This window comes from Pelodiscus sinensis, chromosome 20, assembly GCF_052426305.1.
Source record: "Pelodiscus sinensis isolate ZL-2025 chromosome 20, ASM5242630v1, whole genome shotgun sequence".
Taxonomy (NCBI): Eukaryota; Metazoa; Chordata; order Testudines; family Trionychidae; genus Pelodiscus; species Pelodiscus sinensis.
The window spans coordinates 25,782,750-25,806,474 of NC_143071.1; the positions used below are offsets into that span (position 1 = coordinate 25,782,750).

The 23,725-nt window shown below is 43.5% G+C and overlaps 1 protein-coding gene across 1 annotated transcript in view; it reads left to right on the top strand.

Moving 5' to 3' along the window:
* Positions 1–23,725, top strand: part of METRNL (meteorin like, glial cell differentiation regulator) — a 37,020-nt gene that overhangs the window by 2,562 nt on the left and 10,733 nt on the right. Inside the window, exon 2 of the mRNA XM_006118705.5 lies at positions 5,232–5,620. Within this exon, the coding sequence (XP_006118767.2) occupies positions 5,232–5,620 (389 nt within the window). The remainder of the gene's footprint in view (positions 1–5,231; positions 5,621–23,725) is intronic.

Here is a 23,725-nt window from a genome sequence, read left to right on the forward strand (position 1 = left end):
AAACAAGTGTAATACAACTAGTGTAACTTGCAATGGAAGGATATTTTGGAATGGAGAGAGCTCAAAGCAGTGAAATGTGGATGTATATACTCTTGGTCTAGACTGTACAGAGTAATCTGAAAGATGCATACAATTGGCAACTATTTATGCACTTCTGGTGACTCTTGGTGATTTGGTAAAATGTTTAATTATAAATCCAGTTGGGTGTGTGTTTGCAATACGCAATTGATTCAGAACAAAGCCTACAGTTCCTTGTCAATTTCAATAACAAATTCCTAATCTTGCTTTTAGCCCCCTGGTTCTATGGTTTGGGGGCAGAACCTATCATCTCTACTCCACCACCCTGGGTGTTTCAATTTTGCATAAACAAGGCCTAAAGCATAGATGGCAACATCATGGACACACACTGAAAAATCTAGATTTTTTTAAGGTCTCTCTCTCCCCCCTTCCTCTCATCTGAGCTGGTGACCCTCCAACTGACCAGACAGAGCTGAACATGGCTCTGCCCTCAGCCACTTAGTTGTTTGAATGCCAGCCACAGGTTGTAGTTCTGAGAAATTAGAGTCATTCTTTTCTACTGAGAGTTTGGGGCTGAATTAATTGGTGACCCAAGCTTGGAATTTCCCATTGTCACCAGTCAGCCCCGTTTTTGCTTAGCAAGGAAATGACACCATCCTTGTTGATCCTTCGAATTGCACAAGAGATGAAGGGCTGACTTCTTAAAAATAGGTGGAACTGCTCATATTGAGCAGTGTACTTGCCATTGCTATATCCAGAGTGCAGATTAATTTGGAACTCAGGGTGAGACTAAGGCAGTTTCATGTAGATTCAAGTTAACCTTTTAGACATTCTGAAAAGAGGTAGTGACTCTAGGGCAGGTACACGTCAATTATAATCCAGTTGTCACCTGACGGGTATGTTTTGCATCATCCACTGGAGGCATAAAAGGTGTTTTGCTTCTTAAGAATCAGTGGATACTGTAACTCTTTTTGACAGGGCAATCAAATCTCATGCTTAAAGGCACAAGCTGTTTGCTCCCTGGGGTCAGGAATGAATTCTTTGTACAAAGTATAGCATTTTGCAATCAATTAGTTGTATTCATAGCTCGTTGTCTACATTAGCTATTTATAAGGTGCCTGTCATCTTGGTGTCTAAGTGCCTTTGGGAGTTCAGCTTTCCTCTGAAGACTAGTTATGGGGTATTGCGAGTTGGTTAATGAAAATTGTCTAGTCTGTATAACTTAGGCAGATTTAAAAAACTCTGCCATGATTTCTTTCAGTTTCTCTGATTTACTTACACTGCAGGAGTCTTTAGAAAGATCTTTCACTGACTTAAAAGTCCTAATGGAGGATCCCGAGCCCCTGAGGAAATTAGAAACCACTCCATGGTGTGGGTCAATCAGTATTCATACTTACTTTGTTTGTTATAAAGATGTCCCATTTTCTTTGAGTGGAAAGTGCTGCTTTGACCCCACTGAAACCTAACCAGTGTAGCCTTTAACTCAGACTGTGGGCTTGTCTAGAAGAACACTTAGTTTGTGACAAGCTGGGGTATAAATCTGCCCCTGCTGTGTTCTTAAGTGTCTGGATGAAGCTTGCAGCCACACACTAGCAGTTCCCTAGCCTGCTTTGATCTACTCCCATTTCAAAGCTCTGTATTTCAATGTGCACTAGGGAACTGTTAGTGTGCTGCAGCATGCTTTGCAGAGACTGCATGCGGCAGTCTAGTGTGAGGTCGATTTACACCTTGACTTGCCACCAAACAAGTATTTGTTTAGACAAGCCCTAGGAGTAAAGACACCTCCGACCTCTTCCCACTTCCTCCATGGATTGGTTTTGCTACTTTTGGATAAGTCATGTTTCCTCTCAGGACATCTGCTTACTGATCTGTAAAATGGGGATAACATTGCTGTCTCCCATTTTTAAAGAACTTTCAGAGCTACACATGAAGATCATTGTGTAAAAGATAAGTGCTTCTACTACAAGCCTTCTTTCCCACTGCATTCTCATCTTATAAACATTGCCTGTTGCATTGTCATACGCAAGGCTTCCTTTCACAAATGGCAATAGTGGATCTTCAAAGACATGTGGCTTGAGACTTCAGGAAGAGTGAACATCAGATAGAGAAGTGCAGTAGATCAATCTCTGTCTCTTGGGATCTGTAGGAGGAATTATTGTTTATTAAGATCTACTCCTAGAACAAACAGCACAATGTGGGGAGGGAGGAAAAATGCCTCATTCATCAACATAGCCATAAAACAACTGATGTTGTGCAATGTCATATATTTAAAAAAGAAAATAAAAACCTCAAGTTGACTTAAAATAGCTTTTAAGACCTCTGCATTAAGTGCATGTAGGGCGAATATTGCTGGGTGCTGAGAAGTAAAAATGAAACTGAACAAATGTCCAATATGGTGATAAATGGCAGTATTGTGTTCCATTTCATTTGGACTAGCTCTTCAGGTTTGTCTCAAGTTTTGAAATTTGTTCAGTTTGAGTCTTCTATTATAACAGAGCTTGATGTATGCTACAGGTTCCTATATACTAAGAACATCCATGCTGGGTCAGATCAATGGTCCATCTAGAACAGCATCTGGTCCTCAAATAGTCAATTCCAGGTGCTGTAGAACACAAAGTGTTCCACTGTCTGTATTCATTGTATCTGTCTCAGCATCAGTTTGTTGCCCATAGGATATAATTGGCATCATGAGAGAATCTTGGACTACAGTCTCTTTCATTTTGACCTACAGCACAAATATGTATCTTATTTTTGGCCATGCAAAAATTCAGTCTAAATATTGGGATCACTTGCCGCAGCTGCAGTTTTATAGTGTTTGCCCCTCACCTTTCCCCATGTGTTTTAACAGTAGACTTCTAAGTTAAAATTCACCCCTGTGTAGAGGACCAGCACAACAGGTCCTATGCGTTACCTAAGTCTTAGTTTGAGAGTTTATGCAGGATCTGCGTGATGCATAAATTTTCTGCCTACAAGTGAATTTCACTCCCCGCCCATTACCCCCCACATCACTTTAGGACTCTTTATTTCACTGACGACAAAGAAATAAAAAGCTACCCTCTTCATTTCTGGTATTGGCTGAGAGTCATCACACACAAACCGTATTGAAAAATCAGTTTTTGTGGACAAGATATAAATAGGCAGTCAATATGAGATCTCACTGAAACTTTTGTTTCTTGAGTATGTCAAGTACTACCATGTGTCTGAGGGCAAGAGAATAAAGGTCAGGAACTGGTCGCTCTCCTCCATCCTTTGTGCTCTTGATGTGGCTTTCAAGATTATTCAAAAGCATGTTTGTAGACTGTAGTATTATTAAAACTGAGTTTTTCTGAGCTTCTTTGTGTAACCTCTATCAAGTGGGTTACACTGACATTAACAATAATGAGTCACATCAACTGTAAATGCAAACCATATGTTGGTTTGTTTTTTCCTTTTTTACACATGGCTTCTCGTAACTTGTCTAAATGCTGACAAAGTTTAACTTCATCATTTTTTTCTGTACTTAAATATACCAAAGAATTGGGAAAAATTGGGAACAGAATTTCATGATCCTGATTTATGCCATGTTAAAATGGGTTCTTTGTCTGACTCTGACACAGACTTCCTTTTGTGATCCTGGACAAGTCTTTGTGCCTCAGTTTACACACTTATAAAAAAGGAAATGTTGTGAGGCTTAACTACTTATTACAGTATTTGTAAAATACTCTTGAGTTGCTACAGCACACTCCGTAAGAGAAATTCACTTTTTTTAAAGGTTTCCAAGGAGGAAACTCTACAAGGAAGCTGAAACTCTTAAACAAGCATGGGGGGGGAGGCACAGAGAGAAAGTGATTTGTCCATATCTGCATTAGGTATGTAAGCCCTGGACTATACTAGGGAGTTATTTGGAAGTATTCTCCTCCCCTTTAGGTCGAATTAATTAGTGGAGTGTCCACACTACCAAGCCTGTTGTTTTGAAATAATGGGCTGGTTAGTTCGAAGTCTGTACTCCTGCTTTCCTCAGGGAATAATGCTTATTTTGAAATAGTTATTTTGAAATCGCAGTAGTGTGGACACTCTGCTGCTGCTATTTCGAAATAACTACTCCCCAGACTAATTTGAAGTAATTACCCCTCAGTGCTTCCAGGGGTTCTAAGTTGAGGTAGCACGTCTGCAATAACAGAGCCTGCCTCGGACTAGTTTCAGGGCTCCCCCCGTAGTGGGGCACGCTCTTTTGATTTTGTTATTTAGGGAGTTATTTCAAATTTAGTTAGACATGGCCGAAGAGTTTAACCAGCTAACTAATGAGCTGATGGCTATTGGTTCCTGTAAACTGTTTAACTCTGGTAGGGAGTGTGAAGCCAGCAGCCCCACAGGACTGGTGAGCCCTCTAGCACTCCCTATTCCTACATCCCCAGGTAACCTGTTTAACCGTGTAACCAATAGGACTTTTTATCAGTTACAAAGTTAATATTTTTATACATTTTTTACACCCCTAATCTACATGGCAAGTTAGTGTCAGGGCTCAGTTTAGAACTGACTACCTGTCCAGTTTTTTTACCCACTTCTTTCACGGCATGCTGTATCTTGCAAATCCTTTAGATTTGTGTATGTGTGTGTGTGTATGTGTTTTCCAGACTGTGTACTATATCCAGTAATACCAAGGGACTAAACATCAATAGCACATGGGAGATCTCTTTTAGGCTGTCCTGAGTTTTAAGCTTCATTCAGGCAATGGAAGCTCCTCAGATCACACATTTTAGGCTTTGCCAATTAGAAGAGAGATACGAGTCCATTCTTTACTTTTCATTGGACATTAAGGGTACGTCTAAACTACACCCCCTTTCGAAAGAGGGATGTAAACTAGACAGATCGAAATTGCAAATGAAGCCAGGATTTGAATTTCCCTCACTTCATTTGCATAATGGCAGCCGCATGGTCTTTCGACAAAGGGCTTTTCTAAAGTAAAACCGCCATCTAGACGGGGTACTTTAGAAAAAAAGCCCCTTTTTCTAAAGATCCTGTACTCCAATGTAACCAGTTACTGATTGATTGGGATTTTACATCCCTAGTCTTGATCTTGCAAGATGATCTCTATCAGCCACAACAATGGGTCAAGCCCCTTGTGCTCAATCATACTATTAAGAGTTTTGCTGACTTGCCATTTCATTGGGATTATGAACAATGTTTAAATAGTTCTGCTACTCATCTAACTTCCCTCTTCTCTCTATCCCTAGTGGCTTAACTCACGAGTCTCACAAGAAGGATGTTGAGCAGGTCTACCTCCGCTGTTCTGAAGGATCAATAGAATGGATGTATCCCACGGGAGCGCTCATAGTCAATCTGCGACCCAATACATTATCTGCCTCGTACAAACATTTGACTGTTTGCATAAAACCTCTCAAGGACTCCACAGGAGCAAATATTTATTTGGAAAAAACTGGAGAACTGAAACTATTGGTCCGAGATGGGGATCGCAGCCCCAATAAAGTGTATTGCTTTGGCTATGATCAGGGGGGCCTGTTTGTTGAGGCTACCCCTCAACAGGACATTAGCCGGAAAATTACAGGATTCCAATATGAATTGATAAACAAGGGGACAGCGTCTGATTTGCACACAGTTTCTGGTGAGTTTTGAGCAGCTGACTTCATTTTCATACACTGTACTGGTTATGTAACCAAGAGTAAAGTTAATAAGTGGGAACACATCAAGGTTTGAACTTGATCCACTTTGGGGGCATACTCATGTACAATCCTTAATGTGAAGGGTTTGGTGTGAAAGCTAGTCACGTGGATTGAATTCCAAAGAACTGACGCAGGATAACGGAGTGACGTGTTTTTCCCCTCACATCCTTAGACTGTGTCTGCGCTACTGGCGCTGCAGTGGCACAGCTATAGGACTGCTGCTGTTGCTGTAGTGCAGATGCTTTCTACAGTGATGAAAGGGTTTTTTCCATCCCTGTAGTTAACCCATCTCTCTGACTGGCAATGGTTGCAGGACGAATTCTAACCTAGCTGCCTCAACCTCTGGGGTACAGTCAGATTAACTCAGGGGTGGGTGGGTGGGTGTGTGTGTGTGTGTGTGTGTGTGTGTGTGTGTGAGTGAATTTTTCACACACTGAGCAACATAACTAGGTTGATCTTAATTTTTAAATGCAAGCAGGCCAGCTGCAATGTTAAGCCTGGAATAGCCACAGAAGTTGCATCTAGTTAAAGCCAGTGTGAGTCAGAAAAGAATCAAGCTCCTGTTTATTGCTTAACACTGTTCCCAGCTTTTATTGTTTTAAAAGCCCAGTGAGTGTTTGGAATAGTAAAGAATTGCCTCCGTTTGTTTTCTTTTCTATTTACAGATACTCCTGCTCTGCTGACCTAATTAATCTTTACAGAGACACAAAGTGGCTGAGGTAATATCTTTCATTGACTAACTCCTGTTGGGGAAAGAGAGAAGTTTTCAGGCTTACACAGAGCACTTGAAACTTGTCTCTTTCCCCAACTGAAGTTGGTTCAATAAATAAAAGATACTACTTCACTGACATGGTCTCTCTCATATCCTAGCATGGAGAGGAAAAGAACAAGTAATTACCTTATTTTAACAAGGGAAGAGGTGCTTCTTCCTCCATTGGAGCTGTACTTGTTGTCTTTGTATTTGCAGGGATTTAATCACAGTGAGATGATGGGGTTCTTTAACACCTTTATAATACTGCTGTGTGCATAGGACCTAGGAGTCAGGCCTGCATTTCTTATCTACCCAGAGCACCCATTGTAGTTCCCTGTCCTCCTAAAACCTATGAGTTGAGATGTGCTCCGTACTATGAGTTGAGATGTGCCCCGTACTCTAGAGGACAACAGATGTAAGTTGTTATTGAACCAAACTAGCCAATTAGCCCGTCATAAGACGGGATTTTCAGGTCTCTCCTCCACGTCGGTCTCCTTTCCTGAGCCTCCGGTCTCTCGTTCCGTCTCTCTCCCTCCTCCTCCTCCTACTGCCTCTCCCTTTTTCTCCCTCAGCTCTCCTCCCCCTCCTGTCTCTCGCTCGGGGGACCGCAGAACCCAAATGGCCATTTGGACTCCGCACTCCCTGTGCTGCATGGGGGGTGCGGAGCCCAAACGGTTGCTTGCGCCGCTTGCTCCCACATGGCGGCCTGGCCGAGCAGCGCAGAAGTCAGCTGAGCGCCACGGCGGGAGGCGAAAGGGGGCGGGGGATGATGTTCACGGCCAGGGGGTGGGGCCTGGAGCCACTGTCATGCCGCACGTCATCGCCCCGCCCCCCTCTGCCTCCCACCGTGGCACTCGGCTGACTTCTGCGCCGCTCAGCGGGGCCGCCGCAGGAGAGCAAGCGGCACAAGTGGCCGTTTGGGCCCTGCGCTCCCCATGCAGCACGGGCCGCCCAGAGGGAACAGCCAGCATTTCGGCATTACAGACTCTCAGACACTGGGCTACTATATATATGATGAGGGAGTAAATTCCGATATTAAGATCTCCATGGGGAATACCCTGCCAGTAGCCTTTCCTCTTTTAAAGTGATTTCAGCTATGGCAGTGAAGGAAAAGAATGGTGTCTCATCACCTGTCAGGTCTCAAGTCATTTAGGGTTTTTCAAGTTAAAACTCAAACTTACTCACTCCTGAGAGTAACCGGCAGCCAGAACATATGATTGTGAGGCACTGGAATCATATGATCCCAGTGAAGGACACCAAGTAATAAATGGTGGCATTCTGATTACCTTCCATGTTTCTTAGATTGCATATATAATTTATTTCCACAGTGATTTTATGACAAATAACATTTTTTAAAACTCTCTGAGGAAAGACTCCTGCTTTCCTTTTGTGTGCAAATAGTTTATATACTGCCAGCTAATTCTAGTATTTGTCAGTTCAGATATCGTATCTCCAAATACTAGCTGTTAGTTTATGACTATTCATGATGTGGTGAATTGTTAGCTTAGGTTAGGGATATAGTAGTTTGTAACTCTTGCAACACCGATAATAACTGATAGGTGGCGCATTTGCCATTAAAACCAATAGTTAAAAATCATTAATAAAATTGTGTTATTTCATTATCCTACTTGTGCAGTGTTATAGCTGGATGTCTAGGATTCATTGTGTCTACAGAGAATTATCTACTGAGTCTTGCTTGCTAAAACTGATACAAATGAAGTCACTTAAATATACACAGAGGAGCTGTTTCCATTAAGATCACTTCTGCAAAGACTGATATACTGAAAACAGCATATGTTAACTGCATAGTAATATTCCCCTGTGAAAAATATTAACTCTAAATAGTCTTTATTGGGAGTGTGGGAAATATTATCAAAGTTGTAACAATCTGCTCCATATATTTTATGCTTTTAAGAGATTTTGCTTCTTTCTTTTTCTTTCTTTCTTTCTTTTTCTTTCTAAGGCTAATTTTTTCTTCTAGGAAGATTAGAGCATGAGAAATAATTGCCTTGATCTTGCCATTTACAATTCACTAGCAGACTGACTTTTTTTTTTGAGAAATTAGCTATGCTAGTGCTATTAGTTTTTAATAAAATATATTTATTTAAAATCTTGGAGATATTTTGGAAGTGGGAGTAGATCACATCTTGAGCTTTCCAAAAGCCAAACTGTTGATTCTATGTCATCATATTCCTTTCCTTTGATAAGGATATCAAGTCACTTTTTCTAAGACTATTGCATCTTTAATTGTTGTTAAGGATGTGAATGGTTAACCAGTTAGCAGGTAGGCCTCACCTTTATGGGTGAGGCGTACCAGTTCTGGCTAACCAGTAGGGCTGGAGCAGCTTTCTGCCCTGTGGCTTGCAGTGGCAGGGGCTGGTGGGACGCTCCAGCCCAGTGAGACTGTAGCACGCCTGCCCCCTCTAATCAGTTAACCAATTAAACATAATATTTAATCGGTTAACTTATAAAATGAGATTTTTAGATCTCTAATAGTTATAACCACTGGGGGAATTCCAGTGCTGTTTTCCAGAATGATCTGAGATGTGTTTTAGGTCATGTCTACACTTACAGGCCTACAGTGGCACAGATGTACCAAATCATAAGATAATTTGTGTAGATGTCTTAAGCTCAACCAGTTCAGGAAGTGATGGTAAGTGTGTTGGTGGGAGAGCATCTCCCGCGGACATAGCACTGTGTACACAAATGCTTATCCTGGCCAAACTAATGACACAATGGGGGTGGTTTTCGTGTAGACATAGCCTATGTATGTGCATGCATCAGGCCATAAAGTGTCTGTTTTGAGAGAACTTTCTCCGTGGGTGCTAATCCTGCAACAAAATCTTCAGATCAAACTCCAGGGATTTTCAAGTTATATTCTAAATTATCTGGTTTTGGAAGCCGTAGTTCCTGAAGGCATTCTCTTCATATGCTTTCACCATGTGATTTCTGCCAACAGTCAAATGAACCTGATTTAAATTCTGTAAATACGTATATGTCTGGGGGGAGCTGCAAAACAAGAAGCTGCATATACCTACAATAGATCTGTCAAGATGTCTTGCTCATTTTATTGCAAATGACTTCCTTTGCAATTGCCTATTAGGTTTCTGCTTGTCTGGAAGATAAGTTTACAGTCAGTTGCTTTCTCAACTACTATTTCTTCTACTGAGAAAAAAGCCCCAACCAAGGCAAACCTTTACCATGCATACGCTGAAAGCCTGATCTGAGGGCACGTTTCTAGCCAATGGGACTGTTTGTTACTTTAGCATATGCTAGGATTCTGACTATGATTCTTGCAAATGGAATAGTAAACCTGATCTTCTGCTAGTCACAGTCTGGCAGAGTTTTAACGCAGGTGGAAGCATCTACTTGAAGAGATGCCTGCGATTAGAGTTACTGCTGCAGATCAAAGTTGAGATGCGCTATCAGAAATGTAAAGAAATATTTTCCCATTTCCTGGACCTAGCCAGTACTGCTAATCTTGCACTTTCCAGTGCTCTAAACTAAGCAGTGTATTTTAAAACACAAAGAACAAAATAACAACATGAAACGAGTTAAATGACAAATACTTGACCACAGTTATCTTGAACTTTTCCATTCCTCAAACTAGAATATTTAATGCAATCAGGTAGTCTAAAACCTGGCATCTGAGCTCTGATGAAAGTGTACAAGTCATCTGTTTAATGCTTCTGGTGACCTACTGTGCCTCCCAGAATTCTGACATTGCAGGGTGCATCAGTAAATCAGCACTTCTTGGCAGGATGTCTGTGATTTAATTAGAGGATCCAGAGTTTTATTAGTTTACAGTCATTCTTTCTCATTTAATTGGAATTCAGCAAATAATGTAGGGAAAAACGCAGATTCTGGACAGGCTTCTTAATCTTCTTAGAGCAGTCAAAAAACTTTGTGCTTTAAGATTTCCTAAATCTCTTGGTTCAGCCCTTTCCTTGGCTGCAAATCTGCATAGCTTCATTCATCATATTTTCTAAGGTTGCTGAAGAGAGTCCGAGTTGTAATCCAGATTAGTCATTCAGTACAGGATGATTTATAGCATAGAGTTTATTGTTTTAGTGATTTTTATTCATGTGACCACTTGCAAAAATACTTTTTTTCCATTAGTTAAAAGAACTACGGTAACACACAAGAAGGCAAATGCATTCATTGTGTAACTCCACCCGACTGGAGTGCATTTGTGCCAAGGATGAATTTGGGCTCACATTTCTTGTGAGGAAAACAGGTTTTCCAAGATTGACTCCTCCAGGTTTCTTATTTAGCATAGACTGCACTTTTAGTCAGTCTTCTTAAACAGAGCATCCCACAATTGTCTGTAATATGTGGATGCAATCTACAGAAACTAGTGCTATGCTCCAGTTTATCTTGAGAGGCCAGTTTAGATCAGGCTTGATCATTACCCACTGGGAGTGTCTCTTCAGGTTGTACCTAATTGGCTCTGTTTTTATGCAAGTTAGCAATCTGCAAGACCGGTTATGTTGGCCTTTGGGTGATGAGTTTAAAGTTTGGCAACGTTAATTTCATGCATTATCCTCCAGATACACAAAGTAGTCGCTGAGTTTATTGCTGATTCTCTGGTCAAAAAGGGGCAGATGTATTGTTGTGTGCATTTTTGCTTACTAGTGCTTGGCCTCTAATATCATCAATTCTAATATCATCAATTCACAGACACTTACCTTCCTTCCTTTCCTCCCCCCCCCCCCGTATCCCCCTCCTGTTCTGAAATGTGATTTGTCCTTTTCATATGTGTTCATTTTTTTTAATTGTATCCTTTGGTATATATGGTTGTGACTATTTTCTTCCACTATTTGATCTGAGGAAGTGGGTCTGGCCCACGAAAGCTCATCATCTAATAAACCATCTTGTTAGTCTTTAAAGTGCTACATTGTCCTGCATTTTGCTTTGGCCATCAAGCAGCATTGCTACCTTGAGCCCCTAGATACACTGGTTGGACTCTGACTTTTCATCCATTTTAGACTGATCCAAAGCTCAGTTGAGTCAATGGGAGTCCCTCCATTAATTTCAGCGGGCTTTGACCCCATGTTCTTAGAAGGTTTGTTGCTCAACTTCAGAATTGATGTCCTGCGATGTTCTGACCAGTGGCCTTTGAGAGGCCAGAGTAATCTCTGCTTGTGCTAAGTGAGATTCTTGTAATGTTTCCATTTACACCAATAGCCACAGGCTTTTCTGGGCGGCTGCTCCACCCTCGCTCTGCTTTGAGGCCCTGACCCCACTCTTCAACTTCCCTGGAGCAGAGGTGGCCTGGATCTGATTCCCCAGGGTTAGCCCCTGGTGGGCCACCGCCTCTCTGCTTACCTGCACCGCCTCAGTCCTGGTACGTGCCGCTCCTATTGCCTGAGGATCGCCGTTCCCGGCTAATGGGGATTGTGGGGAGCAGCACCGATTGGGACACTGGTTCCCGCAGCTCCCATTGGCCGGAAACACTGATCGCAACAGGAGCTGCAAGCTCCCAGACTGGCAGAGAGGCAGATAAATACAGCAGTGGTGGCCTGCTGGGAACTAACCCTAGTGAACTGCCACCATCTTATTGCCCACCTCTGCTCTGGAGCCTCACCCCTACTCTGTCCCCTCCAGCGCCTCCTGCCTGCTGTCAAACAGCTGGTTAGAGGGGGCCGCTGGGTGCTGAGTGTCTACTTTTTTTTAAATCCATGTGTGCTTCAGCCCCAGATATCCATGGAGATGGTGCCTGTGTAGCTAGGATAAAATACACAGACCTTGTCTCCATTGGAAAGGATTTTCCAGTGTAGCTATACTGAGAGAGGCTTCTAATGGAGAGACAGTTTCCACCAGTCACAGGACTTTTGTGACTATTATAACTACCTCTACATTAGGGCTTTCACTGGTACAGCTGGGTCAGCGAGGCAGGGTTTTTTCCCCCTCCACACTCCCAACTGACATAACTATGCTGGCCAGTGTTTTTCAGTGTAGGTCAAAACTAAATTTCCTACCATAAGAACACGCAGCATTTATTGGTAAAAGCGTGGAGGTCTATTTAGGACATTTTAATAGGACTTTAACAGGGCTCAAAAATTAGCTAGATAATTCATGGAGGTTAGATCCATCAGTGGCGATTGGCCAAGATGGGTAGGGATGGTTTCCCTGGCCTCTGTTTGTCTGGAGATGGATGACAGGGGAGGGATTATGTGATGATTTCCTCTTCTGTTCGCTTCCTCTGGGGCATCTGGCATTGGCCACTGTTAGCAAACAGGACACTGGGCTAGATGGACCTTTGGCTGGTCGTATGTTCATTTCACTTCTCAGGATTTAGTAAATAATCCTAAGTAAGAAATTACAGTGATAAAACTTTGGATTGGGGGGGAAGGGAGAATTAGTTTTTCAGCTTAAACAATGTTGCTGCTGCTGCTGAGTCAGGGCCATGTTTAGATTCACTTACTTATGTTGAGAAGCATCTAATGTAAACTATTGGTATCTAGCCCAATGTCAGTTGTATAGTCCAATTTGCATAAGGGAAGTGCTCACCAATTCACATTACACAAGAATCAATAAATAAATGGGCAGTAGGTTTAAAACAAACGGAAGGAAGTACTTCACAAAGCACATTCTCAACCTGGAGGACTCATTGCCACAAGATGTTGTGATGGCCAGTAGAATAACTGGGTTCAAAAAAGAACTAGTTAAACTCATGGAGGATGGTTCCATCAATGGCCATTAGCCAAAACAGACAGTGACACAATCTCATGCTCTGGGATTCGTAAGCCTCTAGCTGCCAGATGGACAACTTGGGATGGGTGATTCAGTAATTGCCGTGTTCTGTTCATTCTTTCTGAAGCATCTGGAAATGGCCATAGTTGGAAGACAGGAGATGTGGCTAGACAGACAGTTGGCTGGAACCCGTCTGATCACTGTGTGTGTGGTGGTCTTGTAACTTGATTGCTGGAGTTCACTAAAAATACTTCATGTGAATTGCTCGTTGCTAGCAGTCAAACTTTCACAGAAATGTCCCTTTATCTTGGTGACATCTATCCTTGAAGGTTCTGCTGCCCATTTTATGAGTTTCCCTTATTAATGCCAAGTAGTTAGGAGAGAATGTTTATGGATATGAGGTGCAACACTCAAATGTAAAGTAATAATAATGGGGTAAATCCAGTTTTCTAGTTGAGAACAATATCCAGCTACTTCTTGTAAGCTGTTAATTCACTGGCTTGAGTTGGTAGAAAGGGTTGGTACGGTGCAAATATTTAGTAGCTTTCTGACTCCCAGTCAGCACACTGTAATGGGTACAACCACTAGAAGTGGGTCAGCTGTCCATCCCAGCATTATTCAAATGCTAGTATCCTTCACTTGTCATCCTAATGCCTATGCAGCACCCTACTCTGGTCTACATTTGAGAACAACTGTGCTTTCTGCCTGTTGGGCTTGTGGTGTTGCTGATTCTCATCCTCTAAAAAGGCAAGTGCATTATGCATCATTCAGTGCTTAGCAGTTGGCTGTGCAGCAACATTGTTTTTTTGGGCATTAATCCTGCAAAGACCTAGGGATGTAAGTAACGTTAGGTTGGGATTTCTCATGTGTACTGGAGTTTGTGGGATCAGAGAATTGGTGCTGCATTACTTCCCCATCCACAATGTGTGTGCTCACAGACTGTACTGGCAGAAGAGGAGATGGAAATGAGAGAAGGGCTCTCAGAGAACTTTTATCTGAAAGCTCAGTGATTTGTGCATTTTATAGGTTCTGTCTTCTGAGTCACTGTCATCAGAGAACCACTAGTGAGGAAGCTCTTTATTTCCCAGTGAACGTCAGACACCTATAAAGCTGCCATAATAGGTTCAATAGAAACATGCTCTGAAATTCAGTATGTTAGCAACCAAATCCTTTGGTGCTATTTCCCAGCTCTCCTCACAGGACTAATTCCAGTGAGGAATCATTTACATGTGAAAGCATTCACTACTGTAAACCAGTAATTCCATGTATTACATCTTCTTTCTTAGAATCATCTGCTTGTCAGATCTGTTAACTTTTACTCAGTGACCCTCAATAGAAGCATTCAAAACAGTTCTTTGGGATTTTGGCCATGTCGAGGCTAGTGAGCTTCCAGGAGCACAGCTGTACGGGTGCAGCGGTGCCGCTGTAGGATCACTCGTGTAGTCATTCTGTGCCAGCAGGTGAGAGAGCTCTCATCGACAGAATAAAGCCACCTCAATGAGTGGTGCTAATTGTGTCAGCTGGAGAAATTCTCTTGCTGGAATAGTGCTGTGCACATGACCACTTGTGACAGTGAATTTTATGTCGCTGAGGGGTGTGGTTTTCACACACTTGAGCAACCTAAGTTTTGCTGTCATAAGTAGTAATGCAGAGGTGGCCTCAGTTTTGCCAGGAAAAAAAGAGCCACTTGATGTGGTCCATTTGCTTGTGTACAGAGCAATGGAAGGTGTTTTATAGCATGTCACCAGTCAGTATTAATTTGCTGATTGCACAATAGGTTTCAAACAAATAAAGCTGCATTTCTAGCCTAACAAAGGCTACACCCAGAAACAATTGCTTGTGAGTGAGCTGCCTCCAGCTATGAGGCTTCTGAGTCAGATTTTCAGATAAGGTAATAGGTTGTTGTTAGGAAAACAAAATTGTGCCTTCTTCTCTTTGCTCCTCCCCTTCAGACATACTCGTAAATAAAGCTTGTTTTTGCTACCTGTGCCCAAAAGATGATGAGATCCAGCCCGATGCAAATTAATGGCTAAAGAATAAAGCAAAATCCAATATCATGTGCTTTTAAAAAAAGGCATCAAAAATTGAAAGATGGAGGATTTAGTGAGCTGCAGTGAAGCTGATGTTATTGGTAAGCACCTAGGTTGGCTTGATTGGTTATTTGTAAAGTACATGCTTACCTAGCAGGGAAGCTACAATAGGATTAGATCTGAGAAGCCAGAAATCTGTTTGAATCATTCATGTGAATCATTCATGTGACTCTGGAAATTGGAGCCAAATAGGCAGTAATTGGCAGAGATGGCAAGGTTGAATGCCCAGATTGTAGGGTTTCTCCCTTAACCTTAGTGTGAGGAGAGTGACTCCCTGATAAGAGCTGTTCTCTCCCATAGTGTGGTAATATATAGTTTTACATTATTTACACTGGAGGGGGAGAAGGAAGGCTTGCAGGGCTTGAGTGAAAGGTAAAGAATGCAACTTTGCTTGTACCAAAACTTAAACCTTTAAATCCTGTGGGAGACCCCAGGTTTCAAAAAGGACTTTTGTGTCACACTGTTTATAAATAAATTCTAGTGTAATGCTTCACCACATTACCCGTCTTCAATTTCCTTAGGTAATATAGGAGACCAAATTCTCTTTCTCCTTTACACCATGTATTCAAAGTGCAGTATACATCTGTGGCTACCCTTTGATGTTGCTAGCACAATACATTCTGCTCCTTCAGGGAGTGGAGGAGGTGGCAGTGGAGTTGTAATGATAAATACGCAGCTGCAGGGGAGAGGGTAAAAGAAAATAGCTTATTTTGGCTAGACTCATCTGAATGCACTTATTTCTCAGCTCAGTGGGCAGTCAAAACCAATAAGCCATCAGGTGTACTATCCTGACAGCTGGGGTTCTGTTGACTCTGACCCTTATGTATAGCAGAAGATAGCCCCACAAACAGATTTGCCATCCAGCAGAGTTGCTTGGCAGTCTTTAATAATGCTCCTTGCTTGTTCTGCAAAACTGCTTAGTTTGCTAATTCCTGAGGCTGTTCTCAAGAATAGGACTGGTGATGAGGGGAAAAGGGAAACAGCACCCCCCTCTCTGGAAGGAACTCTGTTACTACTGAAATAAGGGCCAGGTTTTATATGTGGGGCCCTAATTTTAATAAATTGCAGTACAGTATAGAAAACCTCTTGAACTTTAATCGGCTACATTATTTTCAGAAAACACCACATATACAGTGTAATATAGCATGAATAATTAGAGTGTGTGTGTATATATATATATATATATATGGCCTGACTTTGACTGCTTTAAACCTTCCAGGGTTGCAACCTTCCTTGTGCAGTCTGAATGTAAACTCATCCAAATCAGACTGATAAGTTTTTAGTCATTTTGCCCAGGTATAAATGCCTACAATAGGTGCAAGATAGTGTGGAATGTCTAGTCCATGTGGCACAGAAGCATGGGCTTACTTCAAAGAAAAATCCTCTGTGGTTGTTTCTAGGACGTAAATCTGTCAAGCCTTGCAAACAAAAATGAGCATGTAACTGTGTGTTTAAAAAAAAAAAAAAGTCCATTAAAACCATGTTTCCAGAAAATGTCTTAAAAGTTAGATTTTTTTTTTAATTCCATACACAGACCCTAGAGTTCTCCCCCCAAAAAGACAAATTCCACTGCTAGAAACAGGACTAAAAGGGTTCTTAAGCCATTTTTTAAAAATTATTATTAAAGACTCACTTAATCTTTGATCTTTCACTACCTCACTTTCAGGTTGAACTTTAACCAGCTTCTTGTCAATTTAATTTCATACCACTTGGGGGATGGGAAGCAGGAGGGTGGTTGAAAAATTTCTGGCGAGGGTCCAAAATGCGATAACAGGTTGTTATGCTGATAGCAGAGAGCAATGGGAAGATTCTGAAACTAAAGCAGAGCATCTGATTTACTGTACACACTTGAACCTCCATACTCTGGCAATCCCTAATCCGTGGGATGGAGGAGGATGTGGCCCCGCGCCCTACCGCTCCCTTGCGCCTCCACAGCTGGGGGATGGCAGCACGCAGAGCTGCTTGCCCTGAGGCTTTTCTCCACTGTTCCCATAGCAGCCGGGGGGCAATGCCTGGGAGCAGCGCAGGGCATGGAACCATATGTGGCCCCTAGAGCAGGGTGGCAGGTGAACCACCCCAGCCCCTCCCCTGCTCTCCCAGACTCTGAAGTGCCCTTCCGGGCCCAGCAAAATCTTTAATCTGGTGGACCCAATTTCCCAGGATTCAAGGGTAGTTCCAGTAATGGAGGAACAAGAAATGAGCGACCTATTTTATCTGCCAGCATAAGCATAGCTCCGACGGCATAGGCCCTAGTGTAGATGGAGATTTTCTGTTGCTGTAGGAACACCCCCCACCTCGAACAGCGTTAGCAAACGCCTTTTTCATTGACATGTCTGCATGCTGGGGATACGGTTATCGTAGTCAGAGCGGGTGTGTTTTTTCACACTCCTGACAGCTGTAGCTATGCCAATATACCTTGTGGCTGTGTCTACATTGGCACCCCTTTCCGGAAAAGGGATGCTAATGTAGACTTTGGAATAGGCAAATCCGGGGGGGATTTAAATATCCCCCACGGCATTTGCATTAACATGGCTGCCGCTTTTTTCCGGCTTGGGGAAAAGCCGGAGAAAAGCGCCAGTCTAGACGTGATTCTCCGGAAAATAAAGCCTTTTCCGGAGGATTTCTTATTCCTACTTTCAAGTAGGAATACGAGATCCTCCGGAAAAGGCTTTATTTTCCGGAGAATCACGTCTAGACTGGCGCTTTTCTCCGGCTTATCTCCAAGCCGGAAAAAAGCGGCAGCCATGTTAATGCAAATACCGCGGGGGATATTTAAATCCCCCGCGGATTTGCCTATTCCAAAGTGCTACATTAGCATCCCTTTTCTGGAAGGGATGCCAGTGTAGACACAGCCTGTAAGTACAGCCTGACTCTTTGTCATGCCCTGACGACTTCAGATTAACATCCCTATGTGAGGATTCCTTTATCTTTCGAACCGAAACCATTCAAAAAACTATTTTACACATCATTGTATGTTCCCCTCAGCCTGTAGTTAGCACATCACTCAGGGAAACTGAAACTCATTGCCACTACTAAGCAACTTCCTGATGAGTAGGTGTTGGGAGGGAAGTAACTGTCATCAATTTCTGTTGAATTTAATCTTATTTTAAAGTAAGTTTTCCAGCCCTTCTGATGGCAGTGAATGTGAACCTATTCAGAGCTGTCTTCCTGGGTCTGCAGACTCACGCCTCCAAGGCCTCTGATACTGACTGTGGCTATTTTACGCAATATGGGAGAGCAAAGTTCACTGTTGCTGTTCAGAAATCTGTAGAAAGGGCAAGATTCATGTCCATAGCATACTGCTGCTCATGCAGCTAGAACAATTTGTGTAGTAGTGGTGCTGAGAGCCATGGAACCAAACTGTACATTTGGTATATGCCCCGGGGTGGGCAATAATTTTTTAAAGGGTGGGCACTCCCAAGATTTTGGTAAGTGGTCAAGGGCCACATTCTATGCAGAGAGGGAAAGGTCTGAGACCGTGGATGGGTTGTAGAAAGGTGCTTGGGACAGAGAACTGCAGTACAGGAGGGGTTATGGGGTCTGAGAGCGAATTTGGGTGAAGGAGATTATTATCTGGGGCATGGTCCAGCAGGGGGTATAGGTGCAGAAGAGGATTCTGGCCTGGAGGAGGGGTGTAGGAGGGTGTGCAGGGACTAGGAGGGTATATCTACACTAGCCCCCTAGTTTGAACTAGGGAGGCTAATGTAGGCATTTGAAGTTGCAAATGAAGCCCGGGATTTAAATATCCTGTGCTTGATTTGCATCTTCCTGGCCAGTCGCCATTTTTTGAAATTTACAAGTCTGGACTAACTGCCCGTGTCTACATGTGGCAGGGACCCGGTAGTTCGAATTAAAGCCCTAGTTCGAACTACCTGTTATTCCTCCTGGTTAGGTTAGTCCGGACATGTACATTTCAAAAATGGCGACCAGCCAGGAAGATGCAAATCAAATGTGGGATATTTAAATCCCGGGCTTCATTTGCAACTTCTAATGTCTACATTAGCCTCCCTAGTTCGAACTAGGGGGCTACCATAGACATAAGCAGAGAGACTTGTGACCTGGAGGAGGTGGGGAGAGGGGATACAAGGGTTTGGATGGTGACCTGTGGCAGGAAGTTGGGAGGGGAGGGGAAAGAAACAGGGTGAGGTGCCAGAGGTAGACTCTGGCTGGGAGGCACTTACCTAGGTGGCTCCCAGCCAGCAGCCCTGTAGGAACCTGAGACAGGCTCCATGCCTGTGTGCTTGGCTGGCTGCTCCATGTGGCTCTGCTCCAGCTAGGGTTGCCTGGTGTCCGTTGTTCACCCGGACAGTCCGGTATTTTCACTTCCTGTCTGGTAAAAAATTCAGAGAATACCGGACAGCTGAGACGTTCAGTATTTTCTGAATTTTTCCCCGGCCAGGAGGTGAAAATGCTGGGCACCTGGCAACCCTACAAACACTCAGCACCCAGCCTCCCTCCTCCCCGACCCCCCCTTGGTCCCCAACACACCCAGCCCCCACGCTTACCTGGTTCTGCAAGGCTGCCGGCCAAAAGACCCAGAGGAAGCAATGGTGTTAAAGGGGACATGCTGTTTTCATGTTGTTTTATTTTTTTTGGCTTAAGTCTTGGAGTCGTCTTTTTTTCTTCTTCTTCTTCTTCTTTTTGCTCAACAACTTTGATCTCTCTCCCTCCCCACCCCGCCAAACAGGATTTTTTTGGGCGGGGGGGAGGTATTTGGTATTTTTGTTTGAACTGTCTGGCAACCCTAGCTCCAGCATGGGAAGGGAGGGAGGAAGCTTTGCCTCTGAGAATTTCTCAGTGCCTATTGGCTGGAAACTGGCCCATTGGAGCTGAGGGATATTGCTGGGGGCAGGGACATTGTGCAAAGCCTCCCCGTCTCTCCCCAGTGTGCTGAATAATTAGCAGCCGCTATAAGGGTACTGGATCCGGCCCACTAGGTGTCTGTTGCCCACCCCTGTCATAGACATCACTTCAAGCGAAGGCCCTGCTCCCATGGTTCCAGCACCTCTGCTGCTGCAGGACTCTTAGTGGAGTTTGTTATAGGAAAGGAGAAAGGAAAAACTGGATACTATTCCATGAGTGGAATATTCCTTTTCCAGCATCTAAAAGATTGGGGAACTTCAAATTGTTCGATGCTTAGCTTGCCAGAGCCTGATCTGAAAGATGGAATTGCTCATTGGAGTCCTAGGGTAACACTGTAGAAGTGCCAGCATCTTTCGGCTGGAAGGATAGCTGGGCTACTCAGCAGGACGCTGCCTGTGGATCTTCCAGGTGGAGGGGGGCACCTCCTCCCCCTTTCTTTTGTTGTAGACCTCGGCCGGGCAAATCTTTTGAGCAGCTAAAGCTACAAGCCTTGTCCATTTAATTGGTAGAGGTCTGGGCTGCTCTAGGTCACTTATGCAGAGATGCTTTGGCAAGCAGCTGCTAGGCACAGGGGAGTGGAGAGGCATGAACTGTGGGATAAACAAACACATGGTTGTTTATGGCTTCATATCAGAGTCTTGTGTACATACAGATGCCGCAGTTCCCACCACTTCAGTTCACTTTTTAATTGAGTTGCGGGGAAGAGAAGCAGGGAAATATCTGTTCCAGATTTGCCTCTGCAGCAGAATGAAACAAAAATAGTGTCAGTTTTATGGATAAAGCTGCTGCAAAGTCCTGCCCTCTGGGGTAGGAACAGTTCAAGGGATTTAGCTAAAAATTGTCTGCTCAAGTGACTTTTAAGCACAGAGAAATTGTCCTTGTGTGCAGCCAACGCTTGCTGCAGAGGGCTCACGGCAGGCAGGCAGATTTAATAGGAGCAGCAGGAATGGTGGTGGTGATGCTATGGTGGAGGCTCGAGTGTGCTAATCAGAATTGACTCCTCATTGGATGCTCCTGTTTCAGTCAGCAGGCTGAGGCAGGAAATCCCCACTGTGCAGGTGTGACCCACACACCTGCTGGGTGTGGCACTGAGACCACTTACAGGGAGAATAATGGGGCTACGCTTCAGCTGTAGCTGTGAGCCAGCTGCTTTTTAGCTCCTGCCGTAGAGGCTCATGCACTCAGCTCAAGAGGTTCCAGGTTTGATTCTACTTGTTGGCATTACACTTGGCTGAGTCAGGCCTGCTAGGGCCTGAGGAAAGCTTCCCTGGGACCAGGTGGGCAGAGAGGAACAAGGAATGAGTTGAGTTTTGTCTCTGCCCTCCTTGGAGGGGGGAGTGCGCATGCGTGCACAACCCCTTGCTCAGGGCTGAGTCCAAAGGTGCAATTTTGCCCTATATGACATTGCTTGAATAAAAGATCTGTTCTGCATTTTCTAAAGAAATGATGTTTGTGCATCTAGCTGGCCTTGGATCCTTAATGGAGTGTGTACCGTGGCTATGAACAGCAGAATGAGGTTAGCTTGCCAATTTTTAAAAAATAAATGGTACTTGTGTCTGCCAAGTGAAGTTTAATTTTGTAAATGATGTTTAAAAACAGACTCATCTGGCCCTAAATCCCTTAATCAGGACTTGTTGATGTTAACCTGCTTTTTCAGAACTTAGAACGGTAATGCTCTCTCAGAAGTACTTGTTAAAAGTGAAATTCTGATTCAGGAGCTCACATGGATTTTGTGTTTCTTGAAGACATAGTGACCTCTGAACTCCAACAGTAAGGGCTAGATTTAGGGTTAGATTTAGATTGTGCTCCCCTCCTCCTCTCTCTTCCTTCTCTCTAAGTGAAGTGGAATTCACTCAGCTTCTGGGTACAGTCCATGACTCCGCATGTTAAAGTCTGAATTTCATTAAATGTATTTGCAGGTTAAATTACTCTTGGAAAATTAAATGCCCTGATCCCAGTCCCTGCCTAAGGCTTGCAGATTTGTGTGGGTTGAGCTGAACATTCAAAGTGAGTTAAGCCAGGGAACTAGAGCAGATTGGTTTTTAACCTTGTTTTGGTGTACTTTTATTGTTATAGAAGATACGTGCTTTCATTCTGTTAATGCAAGGCTTAATACGATCTTATGTTGCTTTTTTGACACTATTGCCTTTGTGTAGACACAGTTCTGGAACCGTAACACCCAGTCTTCAGCAAAAGGATCATTTGTAGACACTTTGTGTATGTTTTAGTGTCATGCTTGGCAAGATTCAGGCCCTAACCATTGGTTCATTGGCCAATTGTATATGCCAACTATTAGATTATCATGGGCCAGCTGTCGAAGGGAGGCCTAGTGTTTAGTATCCTCACTCATGATCTTTGTAATGGGCTGCCATTTATACCTCCCTCTGTTCAGCCTTGCTCTGCTTAATGACACTAATTAGTGTCCCAGCAAAGACTGTGAGCTGAATTTATCCCACATGTGATTCTTTCAATGGCAGTACAATTGTATATGTAGGAGTTTCTTGGAGTCTGTCAAGTGCACGACTCGCTTCTTTGGCCAGCAGAAGGGGGAAAGTCATTCTCAGACCTGAATTCTGCTGTTGTTGATCTCAGCATGTCTTCCGCAGCTCCGTTACACGGCTTGAAATGTTCATGCTAGAACATCAGTATAGGAAATCTGCAGTATTTGTTAAGAGGCTTGTAATACTATCAAGCAAGGGAGTGAGGAGAAGGCTCCACTCCTTTGTATCACGTGGTCTGGAGTAATTCATTTCTACCACAGCTGAGGGGAAGCTCTCTGAATTCGACACCCAGGTTTTCTCCATGTGATTAATGTGGCTGGAGGTATTGTCCAAAGTGCAGGTGGCTTGGATGTAGTTCTGTGGACATGAGGTCACAGCTAGCCTGTTTACATCAGATTTAAGGTGACTGTCCTGTCACAATTCAGGTTGAGGTGCATTGACACTGTTTCAGGCCATGTTTTGGAAAGGGGTCAGGAGGGTCTTAGAATCCAGAGCTCTGATGGGAGGAGGAGAATTGACAGCTTAACTAGAGAAGCCTTTTAGACTCCTGTGATAGGTCCTGCAGGTTCCCCCTCTGTGTGTATTGCTGCTTCATCAACCCTCAAGCTACAGGGCAGGTTAGGGCTTCCAGACTGGTTGACCCAGGCACTGCCATAGTCTGGTGAATGAAACGCTTGCCCAGAAACCTGTGCAAAATAGCGACTTTGTGGACTGATGGTCATTTCCCGGAGAGATGTTGAACTCTTCCAAAAGGAAGGCCTTGGGAAAATGGGCCTGTTCTGATTCCAGCCAGCAGGAGCAGGATTGGGCCATGGAATAGGAATATTTTGTTTTCCAAATACTCCACCATCAGCAGAATCGTTGGGACACAAGTCAGTTGATTCTCATTTTGCTCAGTCTTGAATACAAATGTCTCGGTAAAAAAAAAGCACACGAATTGAGGGCAGAACTGTGCCTTTTGTCGTCAGGTGTAGATTACTGGAATTACTGGCAATTAATATTTTGAAGCCATTTGTTCCCTGTGAATTTGGGGCTGATTTTCCCCGGAGACAGACGTCCTCTAGTGGGGCCTCAGGGTACACACATTCCATATTGCTGCTGTGCAGATTGTGCAGGACAGACAAACACCTAGAAGTGCTTCTCCCA